The following is a 19,395-nucleotide window of genomic DNA, read 5'->3' as shown; positions in this document are numbered from 1 at the left end:
ACTCCCCATTGGTAAACACTATTTCATTCTCTGTATCTGTAGTCTGTTTCTGTTTTGCTTATAAATTAATTTGTTTTATTTTTTTAGGTTCCACATATAAGTGATAATATAGAGTACTTGTCGTTCTCTGACATTTATTTCACTAAGCATAAATACTCTTTTGGTTTATCCACATTATTGCAAAGGGCAGAATTTCATTCTTTTTTGTGGCTGAGTATATATATAGAGAGATATAGATGTAGATATGGAAGATGTGATGTATATATATACACACACACATACATACATTTATCTTTATCCATTCATCTATTGATGGACACTTAGATTGCTTCCATATTATAACTATTATAAATAACACTTAAATAACACTATGAACATTGAGATGCATGTATCTTTTCAATTAATATTTTCATTTTCTTTACATTTATATATCCAGCAGTGGAATTGCTGGTAGTTCTATTTTTAGGTTTTTTTTTTTTTTGAGAAACCTGTGCTGTTTTCCATAGTGGATGCACCAATTTACAATTCCATCAAAAATGTGCTAGGGTTCCCTTTTTTCCACATCCTTGCCAGCATTTGCATTTGTTATTTATTGACCCCATTACATCCAAATGAGGGTGGAAGACCAAGCAGCCCACTCAGCCTGAAAGGCTTGGGTGGTGGTGGGGGCCACAGTTTTTCTAGGGTATTTGGCTGGAATAGAGCCTCTATTGTCTAAAAGTTGTCTGTCCTATTAGGCTGCCCCTTTCCTGGGAGGAAGATCAGATTTTGTTGAGATTTTTGTCTGCATCCATTGATGTTCCTGGGTTGCCAGTTTCTTTAGCTCTGAGTGTGGGATATATGAGGTCAAGAGAGGCGTTCCTTTTGTGGCTTAGCAGTAATGAACCCAACTAGTATACATGAGGACACTGATTCAACCTCTGGCCTTGCTCAGTGGGTTAAAGGATCCAGCATTGTCAGGAGCTGTGGTGTATGTAACAGACACAGCTCGGATCTACTGTTGCTGTGGCTGTGGTGCAGGCTGGCAGCTGTAGCTCCACTTCTACCCCTAGCCTGGGAACTTCCATATATTGTAGGTGCAGCCAGAAGAAAAAGAGAGAGAGAGAGAAAGAAAGGGAAGGGAAAGAAAACCCAGGGAATTCACCATTGTGTCACTCCTGAGGTCCTAAAGTCCCTAGGCAATCATCTCCTCATCTTTCAGAGTCTTCTTATGTTTGTTTCATATCTAATGTTCAGGGGTTGTAGTTGTGCCTAGCGGGAGAGTAGGGAAGAGTACACTCATTCTCCAGAAGTGAGCTTTGACTATGATTTTTGAAAAAGAGGACATGGGAGTTCCCGTCGTGGCACAGTGGCACGAATTCGTGGCACGAATCCGACTAGGAACCATGAGGTTGCGGGTTCGATCCCTGGCCTTGCTCAGTGGGTTGACGATCTGGTGTTGCCGTGAGCTGTGGTGCAGGTCGCAGTTCCGGCTCGGATCCTGAGTTGCTGTGGCTCTGGGGTAGGCTGGGTGGCTACAGCTCCGATTTGACCCCTAGCCTGGGAATCTCCATATGCTGTGGGAGTGGCCCTAGAAAAGGCAAAAAGACCAAAAAAAAAAAGAAAAAGAAAAAGAAAAAAAAAGAAAATAAAAGAGGACATGATGTCTTGATAGGATCTTGATAGGATGCATTCTGAGTTCATTTGACCCCAGGTCAGTGGTCTCCCCGGACCTTTTGCTTGTTGAGTCCCATTTCACTTGAGCCATCCATGGTATGTCTCTTCTCATGCTGAAGAGTCTGCCTGCCACTGTTTCATCTAATGAAAATACTTCACTTTATTTGAAGGATCTTTTCCAGTCCTTGTTGACCTGAGATCCTGTTTTCCATAAGCCCCCACCGAGAACTTATCTAGGAAAATAGTTGACCTCTCTGTGGCAAAATGAGGGAAACAAAATATATTGAGTTTGTCATAATGAAAATAATTATTAGGATAGTACTACTCTTTAGGGGCTGAAAATTATCATTTAAATAAAATAATAGTGGTAGTACTTTTGTTATTCTTACCTGACAAAAGAAATTGTTGGCAATCACATGTTGGCTCTCACCAAATTGCTTTTCTTTATTTATTTTTCTCTTAAAAAAATTTTTTGAGGTCTATTTTACATACGTTGAAATGCACAGATGGCAATGGTGCAATTCAATGAGTTTTGATAAATGGAATGGTAGATTGTGTAAGGCACACCCCATTCATTACCTAAGAGATTTCCCTCAGTCCCTTTTCTTTTCATCCCTCCCCTTCACCAACCAAGGTTCTGACCTTATTACCACTGCCCAGGTTGCCTGTTCCAGAGTTTCCTAGGAATGAAAGCAGATAGACTGGATCCTTTGTTCGGCATTATGTTTATGAGATATTCTGTAGTTCAGCTTTTCCTTTTTTTTTCTGAGTAGTATTTCATTGTATAGATCTCTGCTGAACTCTCCCAATTCCCTCTCCCTTTCAAATGCTGATTTCTCTAGGACTCTACTAGGAGTCCAATTCCTTTGGGCAGACTCCAGAAATTGGCCTTGCTACCTCCAGCTGACTTTAGATGCATCGTTCCATAGGTATTACCATGTCTTATTTATACTCACCCATGGGAAGAAAAAAATTACTGGAGACTTAAGACTTACTTTTAATTTTGTCTGCATTAAATGAATTTGTATGGAAAAAACTGTTTAATCCCCTGTTGATGGGCATTTGGGATGTGATGCATTGGTGTTATTATGAATAAGATTGGCAGGATCATTTTTATACTTTTTTTTTTTGTCTTTTTGCTATTTCTTTGGGCCGCTCCCGCGGCATATGGAGGTTCCCAGGCTAGGGGTGGAATCGGAGCTGTAGCCACTGACCTGTGCCAGAGCCACAGCAACGTGGGATCCGAGCCGCATCTGCAACCTACACCACAGCTCACGGCAATGCCGGATCGTAAACCCACTGAGCAAGGGCAGGGACCGAACTCGCAACCTCATGGTTCCTAGTCGGATTCGTTAACCACTGCGCCACGACGGGAACTCCATACTTTTTTTTTTTTTTTTTTGATATAGGTTTTCATTTCTCTTGGTAAATACTTGGGAGTGGGATTAATGAATGCTATAGTAGGCATTTACTTAACTAAGAAACTGCCATAAACAGTTCCCCAAACACTACTGTACCATTTTACAACTCCACTAGTAATGTGTAAGAGTTCCATTGTTCCATATCCTCACTGACATTTGTTGTTGTCAGCCTTTTAATTTGGCTGTAGCAGTATCTTATTGTATATTAATTTTCATTTTCCTGATATTTAATGGTGTTGAGCACTCTTTTGGCTGCATTTTGGTTTTTCCTTTCGTTTTGTGAAGTATCTGCTTGAATCTTTTGCCCATGTTAAACTGTGTCCTGTTGTTGTTGTTTAAATACAGGAATTTGGCTTTTCTCCAGTTTGTAGCCTATTAATTTTCTTCACAATATTTTTGAGAATATGAAGTTTTTTAATTTGATGGAATAAAATTTTTAACCTAAAATTTGTTGTTAGTGCCTTTGGGTTTTGTCTAAGAAGCCTTTGCTTAATCCAAAATTGCAAAGACATGTTCTCATGCTTTCTTCTAGAAGCTATATGATTTTTACTTTTACATTTAGGCCTTTGTTCTATCTCAGATTAATTTCTGAGTATACTGTGAGGTAGGGGTTGAGGCTTATTGTTTTATTCAGGCGTTCAAGCACCATGTTAAAAAAGATTGTCTTTTACCCATTAAAATATTTAGACTTCTTTATCAAGAATAAATTGACCATGTAAATGTGGGTTTATTTCTAGTCTATTCTATTCCATTCATGTAGCTACCTACCATTTTGCCAATTCTGTTTTGACCAGTATAGTAAATCCTATACCAGATAATGTAGGTCCTCCAGATTTTTTATTCCTTTTAAGATTGTTTTGGCTATTCTTAGGACTGTGTATTTCCAAATGTTTTTAAAAGTTAGCTTATACATTTCCTGGGTAATAAAGGGGCCAACTAATATTTTGATTGTGATTGCATTAAATCCATATATCAGTTTGGGGAGAATTAACATTTCAACAATCCATGAACATGGTATATCTCTCCATTTAAAAAATTCCTTCCAACAATGTTTTGTAATTTTCATTAATAGAGTTCTTGAACACATTTCATTAAATTTATTCTAAAGTTTTTAAAACATTTTTTAAAACTATTGCAGATGACATTTTAAAGTTTAATTTTCTGCATTTGTGTTACATAAATGTTCCATATTTAGTACACAAACAATTAATTGTTGTACATTTTCTAAGTATTCAATCATGTCATCTATAAATGAAATATTTTACTTATTTCTTACCAATCTGTATTTTTAATGTATTTTTCTTGTCTTGTTGCATTGGCTAAGACTTGCTGATGATCGTTAAAAGGAAATATGAAATGGGGCATCCTTGCTTTTTTCTCAGTCTTAGGAGGAAAGTGTTCTGTATTTTGGTGGTGTTAATTGTAAATGTTTCATTGCTATCTTTCATCAGATTGAAGAAGCTCCTTTTTATTCCTAGTTTATTTTGAGTTACTATGTTGAATATTTTGTAATTTTTTTTTTTGTCTTCTTGCCATTTCTAGGGCTGCTCCCATGGCATATGGAGATTCCCAGGCAAGGGGTCTAATCAGAACTGTAGCCACTGGCCAACATCAGAGCCACAGCAACATGGGACCCGAGCCACATCTGCAATGTACACCACGGCTCAAGGCAACGCTGGATCCTTAACCCACCGAGGAAGCCAGGGATCAAACCTACAACCTCATGGTTCCTAGTCGGATTCGTTAACCACTGAGCCATGACAGGAACTCTGAATATTTTGTAATTTTATTAAAGGCTTTTTCTGATTCATTTTCTGCATTATTGATCATATGATTTTTCTCCTTTATTCTGTTGATTAATTTTGATTTATTCATGATTTTTGAATGTTAAACCAATCTTGCATTTTTGGGATAAATCCCAACTGGCTATGGTGCTTGTCCATAATATATATAGATTTGACATGAGAACATTTTGTTAAGGATTTTTGCATCTATGTTCATAAGGGATATTGGTCTTTAATTTTATTTTCTTGTTATAATCTTGTTAGGCTTTGGCATCAGGTTATGCTGGCTTCATAATAAGAGGGGAAAAAATATTCCTTCATCTTCTTTATTATTTCAGAGAGATTTTGCATAAAACTGTAGATCAGAGTTTGTATCTGGTATTAATCCTCTGAGACTAAAGAAAATTGGGTTGGGGGAGGGATTTTTTGTAGTGAGAGTCCATGGAAATAAATCTCCCAGTTTTGCAGTTCATGCTGTGGTGCAATAGGATCTGCAGCTCTTGCGAGCCCTGGGACACAGGTTCAATTCCCAGCCCAGCACAGTGGCTTAAGGATCTGGCATTTCTGCAGCTATAGCATAGGTCACAACTGTGACTTGGAACTGATCCTTGGCCTAGGAACTCCATATGCTATGGGGCAGCCAAAAATGAAAAAAGAAAAAAGACAAAGAAATAAAAAAAAAAGAGCATGTCGGAGTTCCCGTTGTGGCACAGCAGAAAAGAAACTAGGAACCATGAGGTTGCGGCTTCCATCCCCTGCCTTGCTCAGTGGGTTGCAGACATGGCTCAGATCCTGCGTTGCTGTGGCTCTGGCATAGGTTGGCAGCAGCAACTCTGATTAGACCCCAGCCTGGGAACCTCCATATGCTGCGGTGCGGCCCTTAAAGGACAAAACAAAAACAAAACAAAACAAAATTTTAAATTTCATCTTCATTTTTAAAGGACAATTTCACTCTATGTCAAATTTTACATTAATTTATTATCCTGTTGTTTCCTTTCTTGCCTTATGTCTAATAAGAATTCAGTATCATTCTTAACATTTTCCCATGCATGAGATTAACTTTTCTCTAAGCTTACAGGTTTTTCTCTATCTTTTGTTTTAAGCAATTTTACTGATATACCTAGGTGTGGTTTTTTTTTTGTTTTATTTTGTTTTAATATTTATCTATTTGGTTTTTATCACACTTCTTGAATATGCGGGGGATGTTTTATATCAAACCTGGAAACATTTCAAACATTATGTCTTCTATAATTTTGTTTTTCCTCCTCTATGACTTCTGGGATTCCAATGGCATGTATGTTAAGTTGCTACTATAATCCCACAGGGCACTGATGTTTCTTTCATTTTTTTCCCTTTTTTCTCTCTGGCCCACTTAGAATTATATGAATCTGTTTTCAAGTGTCGTAATCTTTTTCTGAAATGTTCATTCTGCTCTTAGGACTATCAGTGAATGGGTTTGTTTCATTTTTAAATATTTTAAATTCTTTTTTGTTGTTGTTGTTGTTGTTGCTATTTCTTGGGCCACTCCCGCGGCATATGGAGGTTCCCAGGCTAGGGGTCTAATCAGAGCTACAGCTGCCAGCCTAGACCACAGCCACAGCAACGTGGGATCCGAGCCGCGTCTGCAACCTACACCACAGCTCACGGCAACGCCGGATCGTTAACCCACTGAGCAAGGGCAGGGACCGAACCCGCAACCTCATGGTTCCTAGTCGGATTCGTTAACCACTGTGCCACGACGGGAACTCCAAATATTTTAAATTCTTAAATAAAATATTTTAAATAGGAGTTCCCATAATGGTGCAGCAGAAACAAATCCGACTAGGAACCACGAGGTTGCAGGTTCAATCCCTGGCCTCACTCATTGGGTTAAGGATCTGGCATTGCCTTGAGCTGTGGTGTAGGTTGCAACCTCAGCTCGGATCCCACATTGCTGTGGCTGTGGCATAGGCTGGCAGCTATAGCTCTGATAGGACCCCTAGCCTGGGAATTTCCATATGCCGTAGATGCAGCCCTAAAAAGCAAAATAATAATAACAATAATAATAGCACATATATATTTAAAATAGTCCATTTTTCAGCTCTAAAATTCTCCTTTAATTCTTTTTCAGGGGTTATATTTATCCCATTTCATCCATTTTTTCTTGTGAATTCTTAAGCACATTTATAGTAATTGTTTTTAAATCCTCATCTGTTAATTCTAAAACCCAGTCATCTGTAAGTCTGCTTTTACCATTTGTGCTTTCCCTAGATTTTGAGTTCTATTTTCCTGCTTCTTTGCAGACATTGTGTATAGCAGATTTTATTTTCTTTTTTTAATTTCCTTTTCTTTTGCCTAGTGGTTAGGGTGAGGGGCTGATGGTTAAGATTCCACCTAGGGTCAGGTTAAGCTGGGGCTGCTTTAATTAGACTGAGGTCATTGTGCCCAAGCCCCACCCCCATCCCAGTTGTCTTGGTCCTGTCAGTTGAGTTGGGAGGATGTTGGATCACAGTCTCAGAAATCTTTGATTCAATTTTGGATTCAACTTTTTTTTGATTCAACTTTGGGTTCAACTTCTAGTTGTTTCCATGGGAGAAAAGTTCTTTTGAATCTTTTTACATCCTAACTATAAGGCCTGCCATTTGCTTTTAAATCATTTGGGTCAATGAAATTCAAAATTCCAGGACTCATGGACAGGGAATTTCAATGCAACAACTTTGAACTCTTACTGTATATTTAGTTTTGGCAGTCTGTGGGGCTTCTGCTTCTTTAAAAAAAAAATTGACTGAAAATTATCCTTTCTTAGGTATGCTCACATTTTTTTGGGTCTGTACTTACAAGACTGAACTGTCAGTTGATTAAAAGGCCATAATCTTTTGTATGAAAAGGTGAGAACCTAATAGTGAAGCTTTATTATAACCACCTAATTGAATATTCTTTCTCATTTCATGTAAATGTCTTTGTAGAAAATGCTACCAAGAGCAGCATTGTGGTTACTTTAATTCCATTGCCAATACTTTTATATGGTTTCCTGTATTCTAAAGGGAAGGCTATATGCACTTGTCTTCTTTTTAAACTTTTCCTCTTATGAATCAGTAGCAGTACGAATAAATGTCAGAAGTTCTTATTAAGTGGTTAGAGTTGATACCTCTGTCTCAGCATTCTTGTTTTAGGTCATGATGATTAAGCAGACTTTCTATTAAAAATGCCAGAGTTATAAAGAAATTGTTTCTTATTACTAACTAAAGAACATACGAATAATAATAATATTTATAAATACTCACTCTGTGCCAAACTCCCTTAGTCCCAACATTTCAGAGATAAAGAAATCACATCAGGATTCAGAGTCCCATTTCTTTACTGAACTAGGCACTGTCGGTAATACTTACAAAAGAACAGAATTTTGTGCTCTTTGGTCAAAAAGCATTGCAATAGGAAGAATTCTTTGAAGGTAGAGTCACCTCTCCTCAGAATAAACTCTCTAGTTAGGTTAAAAGAAGGCGCTATTGTTGTTTGGTAAGGAAGGCAATTTCTCCATGCTAACATTTCATACTGTGCTAAATATTTTTTATCAGATAAAGAGGTCATCAACATGAAATATCATTTATATTGATTCAGAGAAGAGAATAAGCTAGAGCCTTTATTATTTAACAGAACCACAGGATTTCATTTCAACTTGGCCCTAGCAACCCTGAGAATGTATGTGTTCTTGGGACCAACAAGCTAAGGTTTGGCCCCACCTTGAGGAGCTGGCCAGTGGTCAGTAGAAATGAGAGTGGAGCTTCCCTTTCCTGTGGTTGTTGGGTAAATTGTCAGAGCCAGAATCACAGCACTCTGTGTGACTGCACTCCATGTGAAGACTTCAGGTCTGATTTTCTTTTTGTTGACTGCTACCTGGCATGTGGAGCTAAAGTGGCAAATTTGCCATTATAGGGCTGCCACTCTGATGTTTTAGAGAATGTTTGTCTGCAGAGGCAGGCAAGTCTTCAAGAGAGGTGAGTGGATGGAAGAGAGCATGGCCTTTGTGCTTAGATGTCTTCACAGAAGTGGCCACTGCTGCAGGGAAATTACTTGATTGAGGTGATTTTCCTCGATCACTGTTTGACAGCCAGCCTGCTGCTCTCTGAAGGGATTTAAATTTTTTTTGGTGATGGAAGGTGTGGACCAGAGGAGCAGGGAGGGACTGTGCAGAAGGGTTCACTTGACTTCCTGGAGGAGAATCCACATAACAAGTGGTCCTCCCTCCACCGGGAGAGCATCCCTTGTTTCTTGAAAGCGCTTGTATGTGAGCCTCATTGGCCTATTTTCTGAAGGGTTGAAGCCTCATCCTTCTCAGGAAGAGCATCCAGATCCTCAGGTGGGTCCTTTCATGTCATGGCCGCTGGCTCTGAAGCCAGTGTCCTTGGCACTTTCCTTCAGTGGCCACATCCCAGAGACCTTTGTCACCACTACCCCCACTTATTACTGCCCTAGTTTTCTTGGGGAATCTGAGGTTGTGTGGCTGGTCAGACCCTCATTCTCCAAACCAGGCACATGTGGAACATCAATTCTGACTTAGGGAGAACACTGCAGGTCACCCATGCTATTGTGGTGGAAGTGTTTCTTCAATGCCACACCCCATACCCTCCAGGGGCTGGAAACAGTGAGGTACTGGGGGCAAAATGGAGGCAGAACAGGTTGGCAGAGCTGTGGAAGCAGAAAGCTCTGGATTAAAACCTTAGTTGTGCTATTTTTGAGGTATATCACTTGGAACAAAATCCTACATTTCAAAAAAATATATTTTTTTGGCCATGCCTGTAGCATGTGGAAGTTCCCGGGCTGAGGATCAAACCTGTGCCACAGCAGTGATGACACCAGATCCTTCACTGCTAGGCCACCAGGGAACTCCCCAAATCCTAAATACATTAAGCCTTGGTTTCCTCATCTGTAAAATGGGCTGCTGCCTGGCAAAGTTGTTGTGGGGACTGAAGGAGGCGGTTAATTTTACATTAAGGCCCACAGTAGGCGCACAGCCAGTGAGTCCCCAGAAGCTGAGCACAGAAAACCTGGGTTGCATAGTTGAGAGGCTGCTGCACAACCCTGTTATAAAGATTCTGGAAATATAGGGAGGCTGCTATATCAGGACAGCCACGTGGCTCACTCGGCATCTCTACATGCTTAGCCATTTGGGATGTGAGCCATGAGACACTGCATGGGCCAGGTGAATCCTTGACAAAGGCTGGGGGTATCTATCTATGCAATGTCCAATGGGGACAAGGATTGAACAAAACAAGCATAGAATAGCAGGAGAAGACAAAGGTAGGCAAAAGTGGCCAGAGACACCTAGGCAAAACCTCAGTTATATGCCACAACAGCAGCAAAGGCCATGAATGACAGCCAGGAGCAATATGGAAACCTTGTTTCAACAAACTCTTCAACCTTTTCCCCTTATCCCATCTTTTAGATTAAAAGTGATTTGTTGATTAATTGTTTTAAGGTTCCCCCTCTTTGAGTGTTTCTGGCTCCATATATAGTTAATCTGAAATCCAGTGAGAAGGAATGGGCTGAAAATTACATGCATAGCCCACCAATATCTAACAACCCCTTAGAAAGTAAAGGCTAGCTGATAGAGATCCCTTTTAAAAAGTATGTGTCATTGCTATCTTAAAGTGAGTGTATTTGTGGTTTGGTTTGATAAGTTTAAAAGTTTCCATTTCTGTGCATTAACCAGCTATAATGATTGATACCAAGAAGGGCACTCTTGCAAATCACCTTTAAGACACATACATGATGTCATTTCACACACAAGAAAACAGGTCAGGGAAGGTTATTGCCCCCAGGGACAGGACTATCCACATTTTGGCTGCCTGGTGTGCTCTGGTGGGAGAATTTTTGGCAGACCTATCACCTCTGACTCCTCAGGCATCTGGGGGTCAGATTCCCACATAAACTTCTTTTATCATCCATCCACATTAAAGGCTAATCACGTTAAATCTGACTGCTCATGGAGGTGCCTGATCTAAGTAGCATCTTTGTGGTAAAGAAGCATGTAAGAACAGGCATTATTTTTACTTTTTTTCTTTTTAGGGCCGCACCGGCAGCATATGGAGGTTCCCAGGCTAGGGGTCGAATCGGAGCTGCAGCCACCAGCCTACACCACAGCTACATCAACGCGAGATCTGAGCTGCGTCTGCGACCTACACCACAGCTCACGGCAATGCCGGATCCTTAACCCACTGAACGAGGCCAGGGATCGAACCCTCGTCCTCGTGGATGCTAGTCGGGTTCGTTAACCACTGAGCCACAACGGGAACTCCAGGCATTATTATTTTATTTTAACCAGTCCAGACCTCCTGAAAGATAGGCTCCAAAATATATCTCTTTAAAATCAATAGTTTTCCAATGGGTTTATTATGCTTTTGAAAGGTGGAGTGTCCTTTCCTCAAGGTCAGCTTAGGCACAGGAGGCCATCCTGAGGGGGACGCACAGAACCTTCCCTGGTCCTGGCTGCACTCTTCCAAGCAGCCAAAGCCAGAAGGGCTCTCCAAGGGCAGGCAGCAGCCTCTCCGCCATCACTCTCCTGTGGCATGTAATGCAGAAGACTGAATGGTGTCCTGTCACCTGCCAAGAGCAAGTGTGTTCTTTTCCTGTGCCCTGACTTCCTGTTATTGACCCAAGTGAGTTTGGGAAGAGATTTTTAGTAATGCCCAGAAGATAGATCCTTTTGCTGCCTGACATTGGCAAGGCACAATCAGAGGAGGCCAGTTACAACCAGAGATTGAAATGAGGACCAGAGTTTCATAACATAATACCCCAAAATAGATGAGCCAGGTTATAGCACTATACATTATAAAATTTATATTCAAAGTATAAAAGAATTTAATATAAACAACAAAGTCCTACTGTATTACACAGGGAACGATAGCCAACCTCCTGGGATAGACCACGATGGAAAATAATATATATATTTTGGCATGTGTATATATATGTGTAGATATATATATATATATATATCTGAGTCACCTCGTTGTACAGCAGAAATAGGCACAACATTGTAAATCAACTATACTTTAATAAAAATATTAAATGCAAAGGAAAACAAAAATAACATAATACCCCAAATGTCCAAGGTTCAGCTGAAAATCAGTCATCATACTAAAAATGAGGAAGACATCCATCAAATTGAATGAAAAAAGATAATCAATAGATACTAACACTGAGATAACAGAGATGTTGGAATTATTTGATGATTTTAATGTAACTGTCATAAAAGTGCTCCAACAAGCAATTATGAGTACACTTGAAGTTCATTTAAAAAATAGAAAGTCTCGGCAAAGAGATTGAAGCTGTAAAGAAGAACAAATGGAAATTTTTGAACTGAAAAAATATATATATTATAGTCATACAGCGGTATATAGATATGAATGAAGTGTTCAGGGAAAATAAAAGTGTTAGAAAAACAAATGGAGGCCATCGGTTTCTAGCTAGTATCTATTGTGTGACAAGGCTGGTCATGCTAAATGCTTGATTAGTATTACATATTATTTAACTTGAGCCTTACAAAACCCTATGAGAGAGGTAATAGCCCTTTTCGACAGATGAAGACACTGAACCTTGGCAAAATGAAATGCCCTGTCCATGTTCTTTTGGCCATCACAGCAAGTATTTTAGGATGGCTTTGCAAAGGAAGGCAGTAAATCTATAACCAAGTCCAGAAAGCTCAAAAGGGACCTGGTTAAGTTCCAGTGTGCCAAGTGAGGGAGAGGAAAATGTGGTGATCCAGGTCCAGACAGTAAATAGTACCGGATGGGAGGCGAGATATTTCCCTGGAAGATATGATTCTTTTATTTTACCAGTAGAAAGTTAAGTGCAGATGGTGCTTGGGTGGTGAAAGAGGAAACAATTTATGCCGTGAAAGGACTCAAGTTCACAATCATTGTCACTTAACCTGAGAAGCAGGTGGAAGTGATTATGGGCTTTGGGGAAGAAGAATGATCAGATCAATATAACACTTGTGGAAGGTAACCCTATGGGACAAGAATCTCTAGGACATAATGAAGGTCTGAATAAGAGGCTACAGAAGGGAGTGGAGAGGATCCTCACACCAGATTCCAGGACAAAAACAAATAGACATTTTTCCAAAGAAGACATATGAATGGCCAGTAGGCACATGAAAAGATGCTCAATATCACTAACTAGTACACGAATGCAAATAAAAACTACAGTGAGGTACCACCTTATACCAGTCAGCATGGCCATCATTATATAAGTCTACAAACAACAAATGCTGGAGAGGGTGTGGAGAAAAAGGAACCCTCCTACTGTTGGTGGGAATGTAAATTGGTACAACCACTGTGGAAACCAGTATGGAGGTTCCTCAGAAAACTAAATATAGAATTACCATATGATCCAGCAATCCCACTCCTGGCTATATATCTGGGCAAAACTATAATTCAAAAAGATACATGCACCCCTATGTTTACTGCAGCACTATTCACAATAGCCAAGACATGGAAACAACCTAAATGTCCACTGACAGATGAATGGATTAAGAAGAGGTAGTACATATGCACAATGGAATACTACTTAGCCATAAAAAAGAACAAAATAATGCCATTTGCAGCAACATGGATGCAACTAGATATTCTCAAAGTGAAGTAAGTCAGAAAGAGAAAGACAAATACCATGTGATATCACTTATATGTGGAATCAAGAATGTGGTACAAGTGAACGTATCTGCAAAACGGAAACAGACTCACAGACATAGAGAACAGACTTGTGGTGGCCAAGGGGGAGAGGGGAGGGAGTGGGCTGGACTGGGAGTTTGGGGTGAGTAGATGTAACTACTGCATTTAGAATGGATAAGCAATGAGGTCCTGCTGAATAGCACAGGGAAGTATATCCAATCGCTGGTGATAGAACATGTTGGAAGATAACATGGAAAAAGAATGTATATATATGTATGATAGTCACTTCGCTGTATAGCGGAAATTGTCATAACATTGTAAATCAACTATAATTTAAGAAAAAAACAAATAGAGCATGGAAAACTGTGGATGACATTTCCATGGGTGGTGAAGACAGGTGAATTGACCTTTCTCTCAATGAGAAATGTTAGAAGTGTGCCCAAGAGGAAGTGTTCCCATTGTGACTCAGCAGAAATGAACCTGACTAGTATCCGTGAGGATGTGAGTTCAATCCCTGGCCTTGCTCAGTGGGTTAAGGATCTGATGTTGCTGTGAGCTGCTGTGTAATTTGCCAACACTGCGAGGATCTGGCATTGCTGTGGCTGTGACATAAGCTGGCAGCTGCGGCTCGGATTCAGCCTCTAGCCTAGGAACTTCCATATACTGCAGGTGCGGCCCTAAAAAAAAAAAAAAAAATTTGTGCCCAAGAAATGTGTGCTAATGCTCCTTTTACTTAACACTTTCAACCATGGTCTGCAGAAGGTGATACCGAAATGAAGCAGTTCATTCTGATGTTGTTTCACATGCACACATGTGAGCACACATCATTATGAAAAGTTTCAGGCACTTCCAAGGGGTTGATTTGACAGTGTCTCTGTACCTGTTGCTCAGCTTGTCACTTTCAGGCTGCCATAACACTGCAAGTGGGGTCCACCACCTCAGCTGATGAAAGCATAAACCTTCTTTAAGGAGGGTATTCTTTTTTTTTTTTTTAAGGGCTGCACCTGCGGCATATGGAGGTTCCCAGGCTAGGGGTTGAATCAGGGCTACAGCTGCCGGCCTACACCACAGCTACAGCAACGTGAGATCTGAGCCACGTCTGAAACCTGAACCACAGCTCATGGCAACGCCGGATCCTTAACCCGATGAGCAAGGTCAGGCATCGAACCTGCATTCTCATGGATGCTAGTCGGGTTCGTTAACTGCTGAGCCACAATGGGAACTCCAGGAGGATATTCTTTAAAGCTGTCTTAAATAAGAATTATCAGACATCACAGAATAAAGAGAAACCCAACTGGATCGAAGTGGTGGGTCCTGCACCCACCTACCCCTGTCTGATTTCACATACTGTCAATTCTGCACCCAGGTTCACGTGTAAATGGACAGTTTCTGCTTTCCTACCTTTCACAGCTTATGCTGTGGCCTTTGTATAATTACCTCACTCCATCCTCCCAACCCCTCAGGAGTAGTATGGACAGATTCCAAGCCTTGGAGATGAACTCCTGCTGGCCATCCTTGTTTAAGAAATCTTTGGGTCAGGAACACTGCAGTCCTGGTGAAGCGAGGTGACAGAGGTGCCCTCCATTCCATCACACTGGCTGCCTCTAGTTGGGCCTGACCAGGCTCTGTCTGTTTCCCTCTACTAATGGTACAGGAGAACTTAAATTTTTACATGAGTGAAAATATTTTCTGTCTTTTTCCCCCATCACTGACATTTTGCTCTTACTGAAGATTTCTTTTGGAGGCTGAAGTCCTTCACAAAGATGCTGAAGAAGTGAAGGATGAGGATTGCCTGCCATGGCCTAAGGGGATCTTCAGTGTCTTGGGAGCACTGGGGTGCAGGTTCAATCCCGGCTCGGCACAGTAGGTTAAGGAACTGGCATGCTGAAGCGTCAACCTAGGTTACGACTACAGCTCTGATCTGATCCCTGGCCTGGGAACACCATGTGCCATGGGGAGGCCAAAAATGAAAATAAATAAATTTTTTAAAAAAGAAGTGGAGAATGATTATAAGGCAAGCCCTGGTGATTTGCCTTCTAGAGTTCCTTTTTTTCTGGCCATGCCCAGGGCAGGAGGGAGTTCCCCAGCCAGAGATCAAACCTGTGCCGGACAGGCACAATGCCAGACCCTTAACCACTAGGCCACCAGGGAACTCCTGATTCTTCCATCTGGACCCTACTATCTGTGATACAGTCTGTGATAAATGGAGAAAGCGAGAAGGGGAGAGGTATTTCAGACAGCTCCAGAAATTTAGGTTTAGAAAGAATCTTCGCAACCAACATAACAATCTCCCCAGTCACCCAGCATTCCTCTTTAGAGTATCATTGGAGGGTTTGGTCTCTGAACACTTATATAGAAGGAAACTCTCTTCTTCACCAGCCATTGGCTTCCTTTCTCTGGAAAAACAAACAAACAAACAAACACACATATATATATATTATTCTGTCTTTTAAAGTTGTGAAGGTACTGAAGAGCCAGCTGCCTCCTGTAATTTCTATCTCTGGACCCTTATTCTGGGTCCAGCACCAGGCAGACCAAACCCATACTTTCTTCCACACAAAGGTCATTTGAGTAATTGAATTCCCCCTATTGTGGAATATATGACAAGAATTGGTTGCATTTCATAATGCTAACCCCCCCCCCAGGAAATTATTCTCTTGAATTATGACATTACAAAATGTGGAAGGCTTAGGGACTTGCACACCATCTCACGGTTTTGAACTCTGTGGGTAGGGGCATTGAGAGTTGACAGATTAGTCAGGGATTTGTCAAGAGTATTAATTACAAACTTTGAAATCTTGGTCAGTGAAAGTTCATCGTGGTGCATCTTGCAAATGTGATCAAAGTCTTTTCAGTACTGATCTGATGATGTTTAACCACAGTGGGTAAAGAATGAAGGTTTTCATTAGAAATTACTGATGTCATAGAGCACCTTTTAAGGGAGGATAGGTTGTTGGACTATTAAAATCCATGCCCTTCCCCCATCCTCCCGCCACCTCTGGGGGACCCCCCCCCCCATTGTCTCTGAACACCTGAAATGGCATTTTGGACTGCTGCAAAGGAACTGTGGTCTTAACAGTGTTAGTGCAGCTCAGCGAGGGTCGCCACCATGAGGGCAAAGGTGGGGCTGGTGTAAGTGATGTTTTTAAAACCCTAAGAATAACCCATAAAACCTGGGGGCTAACTAATTTGGTGAGCGAAGGAAGTTTACAGCTGGCTGAAAACTTGAAAAATGGAGGAAAGTGGAAAGGAAAGCTGTTCTTCTGCCCTACCCTTTTGCCAAGTTTTAGAAAAACAATCTGTTATTTTTGATAGTTTTTTTTTTCTGGCACCTAAACCATGGAAAATGAAATAAAAACACACTCACTGCAGCTCCTCCAAAACCACTGGCCTGCATTTCCCTCCCCCTTCTGTGGGGAAGCCTGGGGAAGTCTTCTCTGTGCCCTCCTGAGGTTGTGGGAACTTGGAGGGTGTCAGAGGGGTTCCTTGGTGTTAATCCCCCCCAACAGGTAGATGGGGCACAGCAGCCAGGTAGAAGGTGCACAAGGCTGCCTGTGCCCGTTCTTAGTCCTCCAGTCCCACTAGGCAGGTGTTTCGGAACCGTGGCCAGCCAGGAGTGGGAGGCGCTAGTAGGGATAGAACTGGGGCAGGTCGCCGACACTGGTTCACCTGTTCTGAGGCTCTTTCTGTTCACTTGCCTCTGTGCGCCAGAGGGTGGCACCCCAGGCACTCTGGAGGTGGAGCGGAGGGAAAGGGAAAGGACTGGAGGTGGGGCGGAGAGGGGAAGAGGGGGAGAGGGGAGGAGGGGGAGAGGAGAGAGAAGGGCTGGAAAGGGGAAAGTCGATTTTGGTGTCCAGCTCCCTGCTAATTCGGAGCTCACTTCCATCCCTTTACAGAATCAGCTGGCTTCCGCCAGACTGAGTGTCACAGAATTAGTCATTCCTAAGATGAAAAAAAGGTTTGTGAGGGTGACCAATAGTCTCTACCCTCCTGGGTCTCGGAAAATCGGAAGGGAAGCTAGTGTCAGCGGCTGCTGGGTGTGCCTGGGGCCTGGCGGGTGGGCGTAAAGCCGTGGCACAGATCACTATGAGTGAGCCAACATCTGACCTGTCTCTTTGTGTTGTGTTTTGCAGTTGCTCGATTTGTGCGACTCAGTGAAGGATGATGCCCTGAGGGTGATCTCCGCCTTTAACATCCCGCACACCTCCCTCCACGCACCAATCGCTGGAATCTCCAACCCGATGGCTGCCTGGGCCTTCTACCCGGCACCTCCGCATCTCCTGGTCCGGGAAGGAGCGCGGTCTCCGCGGCCCAAGCTGGGAGCCAAGTTATAGCGGATGTGGCGGGAAGGGTGGTGGCGCGCCCGCAGCTGCCACTACGCTTCTCAGACGCCTGGAGCTGGGGCCCGAGGCCAGCTGGCATGCGCTGCGCCGCGGCGCTCAGGGACTTTGGTCGTGGAGAGGGGATCCCGCAGAAGCTGGCGAAGCGCACTGCGGCTGTTGGGAAAGGGAGCCAGGCAGCAGCCCCGGGAGTGCAGCATTTTATCCGCTCCCAGTAACCTCTACTGGCCTGGCCACGACCTCTGCCGCCTTCAGCAGCAGATACCCCTAGGCTGAGTGGGCTTCCCTTTGAGCGCGCTCTAGAGCTGGTTGCCACCAAAGGTCTCCGGTTGTCAGTGGTGACTCAGATTCCCAGTGATTTGTAAAGACTGTGGTGCTGGGTAGAAAATAAGAATAAAAGCATAAAAATCAAACACCCTCGGGCAAAGGTTCAGTTCAGCAAACGATGCTCTGCCAGTAAATCAGACCCCCTTGGGAACACACGATCAGGGCAAGGGGAGTGTGAGCCTGAAGTTTTGCTCTGGGCAAATCACGACCTAGGGCTCGTCCTCCCAGGCAGACAGCTTCCTGATGGACCGCAGGCGTGGAAAACATTTTTACCAAATGAAAGTGTAACCTACTTTTGAGGAGATCATAAATATAGACAAAGCTTAATAAAGAAAGTAATTGTTGGTAAGGCGCTGCCGCTGCTTGCAGAGGATGGGGACTACACTGCCTTAAGTTGTCTTCCGAACTTGGAGAGCCCATGCCGGCGACGCCTGTGGTTCCAGCGAAGGCCGTAGATGTCGCCCGACTTCATTCTCCCTTTTCAGTCCAAGCCATCCTCCGTTCTCCCTCACATCTCGTGGAGGAGGCTGAAGGGGACTCTGCTCTGCTAGTGTCCACAAGGGCGACGACCTCCAGGACCTAAGCGGAGACCTACTGTTTACCGGTCCCTTCTTACGCTGCTCCTTCTTGAGGTTGCGGAAGAGGGCGGGAAGGGCTTGCGGTCGCCCGACTCTGGGCTCTTGGCCGAAGCTCCTCCGCACAGTCTGGGTTGCACGAACAGCCGCCTCGGAGCCGACCTCCTGGTTGTGTCCCAAATAAGAGCATTTAGAGGGCAGCTTCCCCCCACTCCTTCGTTTTTTAAAGTGTTTGCTGGGTCACTAGAGCAGACGACGCGGGGGCGGCGGAGCTGCACAGAAGCAGAAGACAACCGTCAGGGTTTCTTCTGTGTGGTTCTTTTCCGGCCCTTGTCTGCGCCGTTCAACGCCACGGAGAGCATGGAGCAGTCTGGCGCGTGGCAGATTTGGGGCTCCCAGCAGGGCACAGCAGGTTGGTCTCTTTTCTCCCCAGGTACCACTCCAGCCGGTTAAGGCACAAAGTTCGCCTGCGGCCACTACCTGGACCGTTGACCAGAGCCCCAAGCTCTATAGACCTCTCCCTTCTGTGTCCACTTAGCCGCGACTACACCCGCGTCCTTTCCCTTCTACAGCGAAATCCCAGGGGGAGCCTGGCTAGCGTCTTCAAATCCCTCCAGGAACCCTGGTTCTCTTTTACTTCACTAAGG

At 42.9% G+C, this 19,395-nt stretch overlaps 1 protein-coding gene across 1 annotated transcript in view; it reads left to right on the top strand.

The window, feature by feature from the left end:
* ACOXL (acyl-CoA oxidase like) overlaps window positions 1-19,160 on the top strand; it is a 362,457-nt gene extending 343,297 nt beyond the window's left edge. The window contains 1 exon segment of the mRNA XM_047781208.1: window positions 17,640-19,160. Within this exon segment, the coding sequence (XP_047637164.1) occupies window positions 17,640-17,840 (201 nt within the window). The 3' untranslated portion in view covers window positions 17,841-19,160.
* The last annotated feature ends 235 nt before the right edge of the window (window positions 19,161-19,395 follow it).

This window comes from Phacochoerus africanus, chromosome 5 (genome assembly GCF_016906955.1).
Source record: "Phacochoerus africanus isolate WHEZ1 chromosome 5, ROS_Pafr_v1, whole genome shotgun sequence".
Classification (NCBI taxonomy): domain Eukaryota; kingdom Metazoa; phylum Chordata; class Mammalia; order Artiodactyla; family Suidae; genus Phacochoerus; species Phacochoerus africanus.
Note: the sequence above shows the minus strand (reverse complement) of the source record. Positions and strands in the feature narration are given on the sequence as shown.